This window comes from Oreochromis aureus, linkage group 23, assembly GCF_013358895.1.
Source record: "Oreochromis aureus strain Israel breed Guangdong linkage group 23, ZZ_aureus, whole genome shotgun sequence".
Classification (NCBI taxonomy): Eukaryota; Metazoa; Chordata; class Actinopteri; order Cichliformes; family Cichlidae; genus Oreochromis; species Oreochromis aureus.
In genome coordinates, this window is record NC_052963.1 from 33,499,087 (window position 1) to 33,511,406 (window position 12,320).

A 12,320-nucleotide genomic window follows, 5' to 3' on the forward strand; every position below is an offset into this window, starting at 1 on the left:
GCGCCGTACAAGTGTGAGCAACGCGCAAGCGACTGTCCTTTTCTGTTTCCTGCGAGGGACAGTCGACAGTCTCAGCCTGAGAACTGAGACGCAGCAGAGCCGTTAAAGCACAGAGAAAGTGACACAGGGGGGGAGTTACCATGTCTGGAAATAAAGACAGCGACGGAGGATGGAAGAATTTTGTGTGGAATTCGGAAAAGAAGGAGTTTCTGGGGCGCACTGGAGGCAGCTGGTGTGAGTACTCGTTTTGTTCTTTATCTCCGGCAGGCGGGCTGCTGGTTGTTGATGGAGCAGTTGGGCTGGAGCAGAGTGAAAGCAGACAGTGCTCACAGCGGATTATTTGTATTTTGACTCGGTATTCTCCCGGTGCAGACATTCGCACCTGTTAGAGCTCCCAGCCGGAGACACGCCGAGTCGTGACTTTGCCTTTTTAACGGAGGCTGCGTGCGCAAGTTGGTGTTTGAAACGAGAATGAAGTGAAAAAAGGTGAAACACGAAGGAGGAGTGTTCGGTACGGGTCGATTGGAGTCCAAAACAAGGACAGTAAATGAGGACAATAAACCAATTTGGTCTCCGTGGACGTGAACGATTTCCTCATTTTTGGGGTGTTTCAGACTCCGTGCAGGTTTCAGGGCTCCCGCAGTCATAGGTGTTCCTTACGAAGGCGTAGACCTGATCAGGTCATTGATTAGCGGTGGTCTTTTATGAAAAGGTCATCTTGAAGGACAGTCGAGACTTTTTCCCTGAACCAACAAGTTGGTGGCCGCCGCCGTTCATTTTGTTATTCTGAGTGTCAGCCCTCCGCGGGGAGCAGGAGAGGGGCTGAGGACATTTTATTCCTGCCTTTAATAAACCCAAGCAGCTGATCCCTGGACCCGACACCCGGGCCCAGCTCTGCCTTTCCCACGTTTTAACTCGAACCCGGGATTATTGGATCCGGCTCTAATCGTTTCAGCGCCGTTTTCAATACTTTAACACGCCTAACGCGGTCCGCAGTGGTTGATGGTTTGATGGGATCACTGCCCTGCATTACATAGCGCCAATTAGGCTCGTTAAACCGTTTTGTACGTCAGATATGGTGTGTATGTGTGCGTCTCCCCCTCCTCTCCAGACGCCGCTCGGTAACACGGTGATCACGACTCACATGTCTCCCGGGCCGCCCCTCTCTGTATTTTTATCCTGGAAGAAATGAGGCGTCGCTGTGTGCGCGCTTTAAAGCGCATTCTTCGGGGCTTAATGAAAGCTTCAAACTAACACGTTTATTTCTGAGAAACGGTAATTCTCTGTGGCTCAAAGCACGGCTGTGTGTGGTGATTAAAATCAGGAGCTGCTCTCGGGTGGAACATTTCACCCACTCCATGTTCTAGGTGGTGGTGTGGGGTTACCAGGCTGGTAGTTCAGTGTCCCGGCTGCCCGATGAGCACACACAGTGAGCCATGTTGCTTTAGCAGCAACAGGTATGTCTGCTCAAAGCATCTCAGCCCCTCAGTGCAGCACAGCGCTGATCACACAGACTTTTTTTGAGCCTCAGAAAAAGCCTCTGAGTGTGACACAGTCTGCATTACTTAACACAAGCCTCCATGGTTTTCTTATTTTTGGCCATTTCATAACCACTGATTTATTTTAGTTTGGGTTAATTACATGGCACACGAATACATTCTTCCTTCATTTCAAGACTCTAAAGAAAGAAGCCCTGATTTGTATTTTTGTAGAGGTGACTACAAACCTATCAGGATCATCAACACAGCACTGTCATCTGCTCATTGTTTTCATAGTGGATGACGGTCAGTTTTTTTTTTTTCCATAAATGACTTTTCTGGTTTGAAATGGGCCTTTTGGGGTGGAGGGTGTCAATTAACGTCACTTAACAGAAGTCTGTGCTTTTTCCTGTAATGTTTTCTGCCATTTTTTTTTTTCCCCTTTTAATAAAAGTATCTGAGCTTGACTAAATAAAATGACAGATGATAAATTCAAAGCCTTTTTGTTTTGTTTCCCCCCCAATCATCCTCATAACTTCAGTGAAAGCCCAAAAACATGTTTCATCAACTGGCCCAAAAGCAGGAAAATACAGCTAACACAGATTGGTACCTTTGGGTGCCTTTACCTGCAGCAATACAGCATCATGTGCCCTTAGATTTATAATTTAAAATCTGCAAAGCTTGAAAACATACAGTGTGTAGTACAGAGTAAATCATTAGCACATTAAACTGTTTCAGTAAAGTACTCGAGTACTAATTGTGTGCCATGTGAGTCGCTTGCACTTCCTGCACTTTTCAGAAAGACACAGACAGGAAGTGGAGCAGTGACAGCGTCAGTCTTGGCGCTCGTTACATCTCCTCCACGTGTTTGTCTCGACATGTCAGATGGAAAGTAGGCTGCAGGGCTCGCGAAGGCCTCTGCAAGCGTGGAGACACATGTGGTATGAATGCGGGGACAGTCCCTTAACGGCGTGCTGCAGCAGCCTGCTGGGGGAGGTGCTCTCCATTCAGAAGCCTTTCAGCACCCCCCACGGCTCCCTCCATGCTGTTTACTCTGAGCCCTGGAGCGTTTCAGGCCGCTCCGATCACTCAGGTGAAATCATACAAACTGACAGCCAGACAACAGGCTGTACACATACTCGGCCACAACATTAAAACAACTAACGGCGCGAACAGCCGCGCTCACGATGAAAGCTTCTGCTGAGGAATCTTTAGTCCTGGCAGTCCAATGGCTCTTTACTTTGACGCAGACCATCAAAGCCCTCCTAGTGTTGCCGCTTGGCAGCCATTTTGAAGCATGATGTAAAATGAGCTGAGTTTTAGAGGTGTAGAAACTCTAGTCAGCTCTGAAAACTGCCCCAAAAGTTTGAATTTGCCCCAGAGAAAGGTTTTAAGTTCTTTTGTCCTCATGAAGTTTTACTTCCGCCACTATATTTTGTCTCTTTCTTTTAACATATCCGGTGCCTTCAAACATCCCCCTCCCCCATGATAAAGTGACTGCTCCAAGCAAAGCAAGCACCCCCACCACATGGAGAAATTGGCCTGACCTCCAGACTCCCCACCTGTTGGTCTGATAAAGCCAAAAAATGCCAGAGACTTCAAAAAAAAATAATCTGCCAGTTACCAATGCAGTGCACACGGAGGGCACAACGTTTCAGGCAGGTGGTTCTAATGTTGTGGCTGATCCTGTTCTGATTTCAACAGGCCAAGACGGGGAAAGAACACCCGATTGGATAGTCCTTCCAGCCGCGTGCCACACCTGTTTGACTTCTTTTCACTTGCGCGCACACACGAGGAATAAGCGGTTATTTGTTTTGCAAATTCGCCTCCCCTGCACAGCAGGCGGTTATTGCAGCATGTTTTTCCGAGATGGCGCACTCCTAGGAATTCACAGAACTGTCAGAAACCCGCGACTGTTGTCAGGGACTCCTCCATAGGACACTAGCAGCCACTGCTCAGGGGCCCGAGCTTGCTATCATCATAGCCAAGTAGCCTTTGAAGTGCTTAAAGTGAGCCTGCTTTCAGACCTGCTGAGCTCTTTTCTTCTTGATAGAAAATCAGAATCAGCATTTTTAACCTGCCACAGATCATGACTGGGTGTCCGGGGGCCTTTTCGGGGGTGACTACGCCCTTAAGCACAATCGTTAAGCATAGAGTTACAAAGAGTCTTTGTTACCTTAGTTAACAGAGGTTTAAGCATCCCCCACCCCCACTGTTTTGGCCATCTGAACAAAAGCCTTTTAAGCTTGAGTAAATTAAACTACACTCACAATTTACACGTTTATTTGATCTCAGAACTTGTTGTTTTCCTCTGGAAGGCCAAAAATATGATGGGAAAATCGGGAAATATGATGCTGATCGTTTGATTGCATCATGCAGGGAAGCATGTTGTTTCTATGCACAGGAGCATGAATAAGGGCTTTTTTAATCCTCCAGTTAAGTGTTTTTACTGTGAGCCCATTGAAGGTGACACAGCCGAGGAGGGGGGGGGTCTGCAGGACTGAACAGTGACTCATCCTGTTGCTCTGGAAGCACAGCCATCCCACCTTCTGCATGATTTGTTTAAGCTTTAAATTAGGTGAAAAGAACCTGGGAAAGAGGTTTACGAAGGATTTGTTGCTGTTGAGAAGAAATGCAGTACATTTTCCTGGGTTTTCGGTAGCTGATGTTAGGCGTGCTCTAATAAAGCAGTCACTCTTACCACCTTCAGGTGCTTGTGACTTCTGAAAGTCTGAGGTGATGTTGTTATGTCACATTTGAAACCGTTTCTTTCTTGCTTTTTTCATCTCAGTAATTTGATTTCTTTTCCTTCATCTGCAGTTAAAATCCTCTTGTTCTATGTGATTTTCTACGGATGCTTGGCTGGAATTTTCGTTGGGACCATTCAGGCATTGCTGCTAACGTTAAGTAAAGACAAACCCACCTATCAGGACAGAGTTGCTCCCCCAGGTAAGCACTTCCTCTTCCTCCTCACCTTTCTGACTTTGCTGCTGCATCAGCTCAGTGATCAGACAAAAAGCCTGTTGGTGGTTCATGGGCGTTACAGACGACTGTTTGGGAGGGGTGTGCCTGTGAGCAGCTCCTCTATCGGCAGTCTTTCTGACCTTAAATAGGTTCGGCCATTTTGTCCTTCACTCCCCTCAGCCAGTCGATGTTCCCCCCCGCGGGCAACAGGGGAACTAAAACGTGTGCTATGATTATGCATCACAGCTGACACGACTGCATGTACATGCGTGACTAGAGTTTATGGCTCGTTTCTTCAAAGGAAGGAAAAAAAGTTGTTTTTCCACCACAGCTTTTAAAGGCTCGAGGGGGGGGGGGGGAACCTAATGTGTAATCTTGTGAGAGTGTCATCAGACAACGCTGCTGCAGCTTAAAAATTTCCTGTGAGCTCTGAGACAGATTTCTGAGTGCCAAGCCTCGTCTCGCGGTTTGCACAGCACATGCTCTGCCCCTTAGCGGTATTTTTAGCAGCCATTCTAGATGACGGGCTGCATGTGGCTGCCGTTTTGTTCACGACTGTTGACAATCAGAGATTAGGGCGAGCAGAACAACAGCGTGAGCGTGGAGAGCTCTGAGCTTAAGCAAGTTTCCAGAAGTGGCATGATCAAGGAAGCAGCGAGAAAGGTTCTTTTTTTCTCTCCCTTCGGAGGGTGATCCCGCCTCCCACTCAGAGGCTAAAAGTTTCCATTGTGAGAGAAACACACGTGAGAGTGGATGGGTGGGGGTTGGTGAACTTTCACAAGCCTCCTCTGACATTCAAATTGCTGCTTCTCCTCTCGCTGTCTCTACCGGCAGCTCGAGTCCCGCTCATGTCTGCGGCAGCAAATAAACAGGTCCCGCAGTGAGGCAGAGGAGGGGTTCGCGACCATCGTGTTTCCTCTCGCTACTCTCACTGTCACACTCTCCCCTCGCCACGCCTCGCGCACCAACTCTGTGGAAAATTACTGTTGTGAGGAGCTCTCAGAGGAAATCCCCAAGACCCTCACATTGTCCTTAGATAATGGAGAATGCTCACAATGGCTCACGTGCCATGTCATGTCGCTTCTCTAAGATATTTACACTTATTTTTTTCACACAAATTGTTTATTTATTTATTTTTTTTCTTTTAAATAAGATGTGTTTTCTGTGTTTTGATTTTATCGTCCCATGACTTTTGTTTTCCTACCAAACCAGTGTGGTGTTTTTGCAGGTCTGTCACACACCCCACGCTCAGACAAATCTGAAATTTCTTTTACGAGGAGTGATCAGAGTTCATACAGCAAGTATGTCCAAAGCATGAACGAATTCCTTGAGATGTACAATGACACAAAGCAGAATGGGGACCCCTACGAAGACTGTGGAAGCAAGTATCATACAACGCAATCAGCTTTCACCATTTGTCACTCACGATTGGATTGAAGATCTAAACTTAAACTTTGTTTTCTTACTTGTGGCATTTTCAGAGTTTCCTGGCACGTACAAAGATCGAAGTATGGAAGAAAATAAGAAAGTCTGCAAGTTTCTTAGGTCTTGGCTGAACAACTGCTCAGGCACAGACCCTGATTATGGCTTCATGGAGGGGAACCCATGTGTTATCATCAAGCTCAACAGAATTGTCAACTTCCGCCCAAAGGTAGAGTTACCACTTAAATTCAAAGGCTAATATTAAGTAGCACAAAATGGCACCAGTCCTTTTCTTCTTCTTTTTTTAAATGAGCTTGGGCTCACCTCACACATTAATGTAACCTGCAGGCATGAAGTAAACTGTAGTCCTGGACTGTGCTGCTCTATATCTGTACTGTACACCCGAATATCAGTATAATAACAGCACAGCCAGCTTGGATGTGATATGCTGTGTAGCTAAGTTAGAGCTAGCTGGCTAACAGCCCCCCTTTTGGCTGTAAACTTGTAAAGCTTTGCTTTGTGGCATTATGTAAGTAATCAGTACTCAATCATCTGGCTACATTAGTGGACTGTTTGTAAGCTAACAATCAAAGCACTAAAGAGCTAGCAGAATTGGCTTTTCAAGGAAAAAAGATGTTGAAAATGACAATGCAAAAACATCTCATTCCCATCTACTTGTAGTCTCACTACAAGTAGTGAGACATGGTCACCAACTCTACTCTGTTAGCAAGCGCTCACTACAGGTACATCTCACTTGCTTTAGTCATTTGACTAAAGCAAGTGTAGAGTTGGCGACCATTTCTCCCAAAGGTCAGATGTGTGGTGTGAGGGGAGCTAAGGGGTCAGAGCAAACAGAAAACCCAAATCCACAAACTTAAAAGCAAATACCCCCCCAAAAAATTACAGGGAGTGGATTTCTGCAAAGGGAAAACCAACTTAGAAAACGTTACACGCCGTACATGCAAAACCATACATGAAGCTTTTTCGGTTATGTTTGAAAATGGAAAGACTTCTGAGGAGCTGGAGCTTGAAGTTGCATTGTGGTTAATGTAGGCACCAATAAGTGAAAGTTTAGTTTAAACCGGTTATTGCTTGTTTGTTCTTTCTTTAGGCTCCTTCAAACAACTCATTACTAGAAGAACTGCAGGCAAAAATTACCCCTAACGAGATCCCCATTTACTGCAAGCCTAAGGTACGTTTGCAAGAGCATGTGGCTGTGGCCTTCCAGTGCACAGATACAGGGAGAATGAATATTTGTCTTCAAAAGGACCAGCTGTAAGTCTCACTCAAGTATTGTGTTTGCAGAGAGCTGAGGATATAGGCCAGATCGAAGAGATAAAGTACTATGGGATAGGCCAAGGCTTTCCTCTGCAGTACTACCCATATTACGGCAAACAGCTGCACCCCAACTACCTGCAGCCCTTGATGGCCGTTCAGTTCGTCAATGTGACGGTGGGAAAGGAGATCCGCATCGAGTGCAAAGCATTCGGAGACAACATCGATTACAGCGAGAAGGACCGCTACCAGGGACGCTTTGACATAAAGCTCACCGTGTCGTGACCTGAGCTACAGGGAGCACTCAATTTGAAAACGAATACAACTTAGAGAAAACAGTTCAGATAAAAACCACCACTAGTCTTTGAACATTCATAATATACAGGACCTACACTTAATCCGTGTGCTTTACACTAGCTTTTCTGTGTGTTCGTCGAGGGTTAGAATGTAAAATACAAAAGTAGCAATAGCAAATATTTATTCTACTGTACATGAAAAGATTCCTTGAGCCATGGGAAACGTTCATCCATTTACTGTAAAACGGCAATTCCACTACTGATGTGTAGCGAGTTGTTTTCTGTCCCGAAATACTTCACCCTTACGTGGTTTCTATATATTTTTGGAGTGTCCAGTGCTGTAGTCTAGTCCCAGCTGTAACCTCTTTGTCTTATGTCCGCTTTAGTGGTCCAAGGTGTGTGTGCGCGCGTGTGTGCTCGTGTCTATGTGCAGGCGTTTACAGGAGTGTGTTCATGTGCTCTAACTGAATTACTGGCATGGTACTCTGAACGTCTAAGGCCCACGTCTGAGTAAATAACTGCTCTGTGTTTGCGCTTCTTCGTCCCGGTTATTGGAGGAGGGGCACATTTGTTTTGTTCACCTTAGCTGTTAGTTATGGTTTGATTACATTTATGTTTGATACTTTCATGCAATTTTTATTTTTTTTGATTCGTAGTGTAGAGCTTTGTGGGTCCAGCCTAGAAGACCGTCACCTCCACAGAAACAGTGGCGACTCAGTTCTCTGAAATCTGTTTTGCTGGAGACATCACACGACGTGTGATGCTACTTGCTATTGAATGTTTTAGCCATTTTCATGGTGGACGAATTTTATATTTATGCAGTTGTACATTTTTTTTTTTTTTTTTTTTTTTTTTTTTTTTTTTTTCCAAAAGTGTAACGTATGAATCTAATACCAAAGTCGCTGGTCAATAAGTTTAAGAACATCAGAGGCAATGCAGTATCCCGTGTAATACAATGTTTTAGTTGGTGTTAAAAATACTTAATTCAGTGTTGAAGATCAAAACACTTGTCAGGAGTCTGCTCTTGTTACTTTATTTAATCTGCATAAGGCTGGAACAATAAACAGAAAAATGAGAAAACTGGAAGTGTTTGACTGTGTAGTTCAACATGGTTTTCATCCGTCCAAAATCTTGAAGAAATACTGCACCTGGAAAAGGAATTTAAGGGACATTTATAGTAACATCTGATGAATTAACACTGTCCGACACCTCAAACGTCTCTGCACAAGCCCCTTCTTTGCTACTGTTCCAGTCAGCTCAGTCAGTCATAGGCTAATGTTCAACAAGGAGGCATTTGTCCAGACTACAGATCAGGAGTTTTCCTGAACAATGACGCATGATGGGTCAGGCCCACTCCCTGCAAAACAATGGTTTTGTTTCAAATTCCTCTGCCATTCTTGCTTTTCTAAAACCAGTGTGATCTGAGGCTGCCCCGGCCCACAGAGCACAATCATGAGACTGGACATGGCCTCAGAGTCCAGGAAGGTTTTGTTCTCGCTAAATGTGAGGTACTTATTTATGCAGGGGCTCAGACATGATGAAGAAACCTATCTGAAAAGAATGGGAGGAGCTATACAGCTAACACATTATGGGCGTAGTTGCAATGTATGGAGTCCATATGCCACCCACCTCCAGAACACCGTCTTCGGGGAGGTCTGTGCAGTGGACGGCGTTTTTCACTTTGTCTTTGCCGTACAGGGCGCGCAGTGTGGTTGGACGAAGGTGCCGTGCAATTTCCTGTCGGATGGAAACATCTGGATTATCACGTGTTCACGGTTCATTAGCATTCCACTTCAACATTAAACTAAGTGAATTCGGCGGTGTGACGCCATCTCTATCCTGGTGTCAAAGTCTGTGGACAGTTGTGAAAGCCAACATCCTGTACCGGCAGAGTGATTACTCAGCGGCCGAACATGTGATCCTGTGGAGGAAGTGACAAAACATCGACACTCAGCAAACTTTCCACTGACTTAGGGGTGGAGGCCTCGCTTTTCAAGCACATTTTCACCACAGCTTTTCAAAAATGACTTCACTTTTTGCTCGTCTTTTACATTGAGCAACAGGCAAAGCAAACTAACCTTTATTAAATAAATAAATAAACCCTCCCTGAATATGTAACACACTAAATCCTGAGTACTGTACAACGAATGGCTGTTTAAACCTTTCAAACGGACCCGCAAACGTTTTCCAATGTTTTTGTTGCTTCTCTTATTTTTATTTCATTTCCATGATGGGTAACTTGTTGACTTGTCGTTTCACAATCACATTTGGAGCTGTAACCTCCCTGTTTGCTGGGTTAAGACTTGACTTTCTAGCTCTGGGCAACTGTTTAAGAATTGGTTTAGATTTTCAATAATATACAAAAAGAGGGAAAAAAAGTAAACCAGACACTCGATTAGTAGAAGCGCAAAAGGTCCAGGCAGCAGACAGCTAGCAACGATTTAAATGTGACTGAGCGTTTGCTGTTACGAACGATCTGAGGAACTCTGGTTTTTGATCTTTAATTTTAAGCTGGGTTTTTTTGTATTTACATAGAAAGCATTTTGTGACACTGGTTTTAGTCTGAAAGTCAAATTTGTAAACCAATCCCCTTTTCTAGTATAAGTATAAAATAATTTTTTTTTCATTTTAATTTCTTACGGGCTACAAATCAAGTCTTTTTATTCAACACTTGTCTGACCGCTACAGAACAGTGGCCACCTTCTTCCATGCAGCACATTTATCTTCAGAGTCTATTTCTGACACTCCTAAGGTCAGAGCTGGCCTGTCTCGTCCTCTTGAGTTTCCAGGAAATGAAACCCTCCCAACAATGACTGCCATCAGGAGAGGGGTGTCAGATGAATAGTTCATTTACCGAAATGCCTGTTTAATCTAAAGCAAATCTTACGCAACGTGAAGTAATATTTGATATGCTGGGAAAAGCAAAAAATATGATGGTGTTAACACAGCAAGGGTTGTGTGGTCTTTGTGTTCGGCAGCAGGGAAACATTTCTGACTTGTTTATCCTTCGGTGGATTATGAGCCTGCAGACAAAAGACAGGAACCAGTTTGAAGGTCACAAATCACCCAAGGCCTCCTCTCAAAGAGATGCATTGTCTTTCAAAAAAACCAGTTGGAAACCTATCTGCTGTTCGAACAATCGCACTACACAACACGTAAAAGACTACAAAGGAAAATAAAGACTACAGGCTCAAGGACTCGTAGCTAAAGATCAGCTGGGAACTTTGTGTCAACTGAGTTTTTTTAAAGCTCCCTTTTAAGGTTAGACATTCGATTAGGACGTCAGTAATGGAGGCTTTCCACCAGGCTGCCACCGGATTTTGAAGTTAACATCTTAGCAATAAAATTATACTTACAGCTTAAAAACTAACCACCAACTAAAACCCATTATATTAAAAAAGGAACTGTCGCTAACAAAAAGTCATTTTATAGGTATTTTTAGGCTTGGCCAGCAAAAGACTACTAGAAGCGTGATGAATCTCTTTCACCTCAGCCTTCCAGAAACAAAGTCAGGGATGGCAGTTCAAGCAAAAGACACTGAAGATGATTTTACTGCGTGTACAAACAACGCTGAAATTTGGTTGAAAAGTGAGGTCAAAAGTTGTCACTAGTTCAGGCCATACAGAAGAAGATGTCCCTCACTCAGAAATCTACTGTTTGGTTGAATTCAAGTCGAAGACAAAAGGGGTATTGGCTGAATTGATTAAGCTCAGAAAACTCAGAAAACACCCATGAACGCCCAGTGTTCAACTCCAATTTTACAATCTACCAGTTTCTGACCAAGCACATGTTAGCATGCTAACAAGTAAGATAACTTCCCTCGTCCTGGAGTGAGGGTTGTGGATCCCCGGAATAACGCCTGTGGTTATGGTGAGTCCTACACTTTTTCTACAACATAAAATACAACAGTAAAAACACCCTCAACATTCAGCATCATCATGCTAAATACAAGCGCTTAACGGTGCTGCCATGAAAGTCGTGCACCTGTGGTACAGCTTATTTACAGCCTAACATTAACTTCTAACTTCTTGCAACTGCGTTTATGGTTCAAATGAATTATACAACTGGAAATTTTTGTGGAGATTCACCTCATCTCTGGAAGACAGCAGGAACGTCAACAGGTCTCCTAATATGGCTGTTCGCTGAGTGTGCGTGCATGCTGCTGGTGGGAAACAGAATATAACATCCTGTGCAGAACTGCAGCTGGTTTATGTGTCCCGTGCCACATGAGACTAAAGCCAGCGATGGCAAAGGGGAAGTCAGGGGAAGATTTACTTAGCAATAAAAGAATTCTTTGCAAAACACTGCTCTCTGTAATTGCATTATCTACCCATGAGTGGCCTGCTGTCAGCGTTTAATTTGATTTTAATGAGTCCCATAGTGTACCAGACTGATGCTCACATAACAACTGCTAACTCTGGTGGCCAGCAAAGACTGGGGCAGAGGGACCAGGTGGTCACATGAACATCCAGATATGCCTGATCCTTCACGCCCTGCTGAGAAGAGCAAGACATTGAACTGATACTTGAGTACACCCACTGTACTGCACTCTTTGAGCCTAAAGTTACAAATACTACAAAAAGTGAAGTGCTTAGATTGAGAGAGTTTTCATGAATTTGCAAAACACAGTTTCATTTTAAAGATATTTCTATCACCAATACTGAATTTTTAGAATATATATATTTTTTAATTAGACAAAACATTAAACACAACCTCTTAAAACTGTAAGAAGAAAGAAATTTCAATAAGGCAGAAATTACACAGACAGAAAAAAATAAAAGGGAAATAAAACAGCTCAGTGAGAAAATGTCTAAGTACAAAAAAATCTGAAGTTACAGTAAAAAGGCTCCACAAAAAAAAATAACTGAATAAAACATTGCAGGTT

The 12,320-nt window shown here is 43.9% G+C and overlaps 2 protein-coding genes across 3 annotated transcripts in view; one reads left to right on the top strand and one right to left on the bottom strand.

The window, feature by feature from the left end:
* On the top strand, positions 1–8,515 carry atp1b1a (ATPase Na+/K+ transporting subunit beta 1a). Its single transcript, XM_031730536.2, has 6 exons — positions 1–234; positions 4,299–4,427; positions 5,671–5,823; positions 5,924–6,093; positions 6,976–7,056; positions 7,170–8,515. The coding sequence occupies exons 1-6, from the start codon at positions 141–143 to the stop codon at positions 7,422–7,424; spliced, it is 882 nt and encodes a 293-aa protein (XP_031586396.1). The 5' UTR covers positions 1–140; the 3' UTR covers positions 7,425–8,515.
* Positions 8,265–12,320, bottom strand: part of nme7 (NME/NM23 family member 7) — a 22,637-nt gene continuing 18,581 nt past the window's right edge. For both annotated transcript variants that reach the window (XM_031730537.2, XM_039606471.1), the window contains exons 11-12: positions 9,065–9,172; positions 8,265–8,583 (exon numbers count right to left, since the gene is read on the bottom strand). In XM_031730537.2, the coding sequence (XP_031586397.1) occupies positions 8,551–8,583; positions 9,065–9,172 (141 nt within the window). In that variant the 3' untranslated portion in view covers positions 8,265–8,550. The remainder of the gene's footprint in view (positions 8,584–9,064; positions 9,173–12,320) is intronic.

Bases quoted from the DNA above. Each gene is read 5' to 3' on its own strand.
- atp1b1a (XM_031730536.2), top strand. From the start codon at position 141: ATGTCTGGAAATAAAGACAGCGACGGAGGATGGAAGAATTTTGTGTGG. The intron at 235-4,298 runs GTGAGTACTCGT...CTTCATCTGCAG, and splicing joins GCGCACTGGAGGCAGCTGGT to TTAAAATCCTCTTGTTCTAT. The intron at 6,094-6,975 runs GTAGAGTTACCA...TTCTTTCTTTAG, and splicing joins TTGTCAACTTCCGCCCAAAG to GCTCCTTCAAACAACTCATT.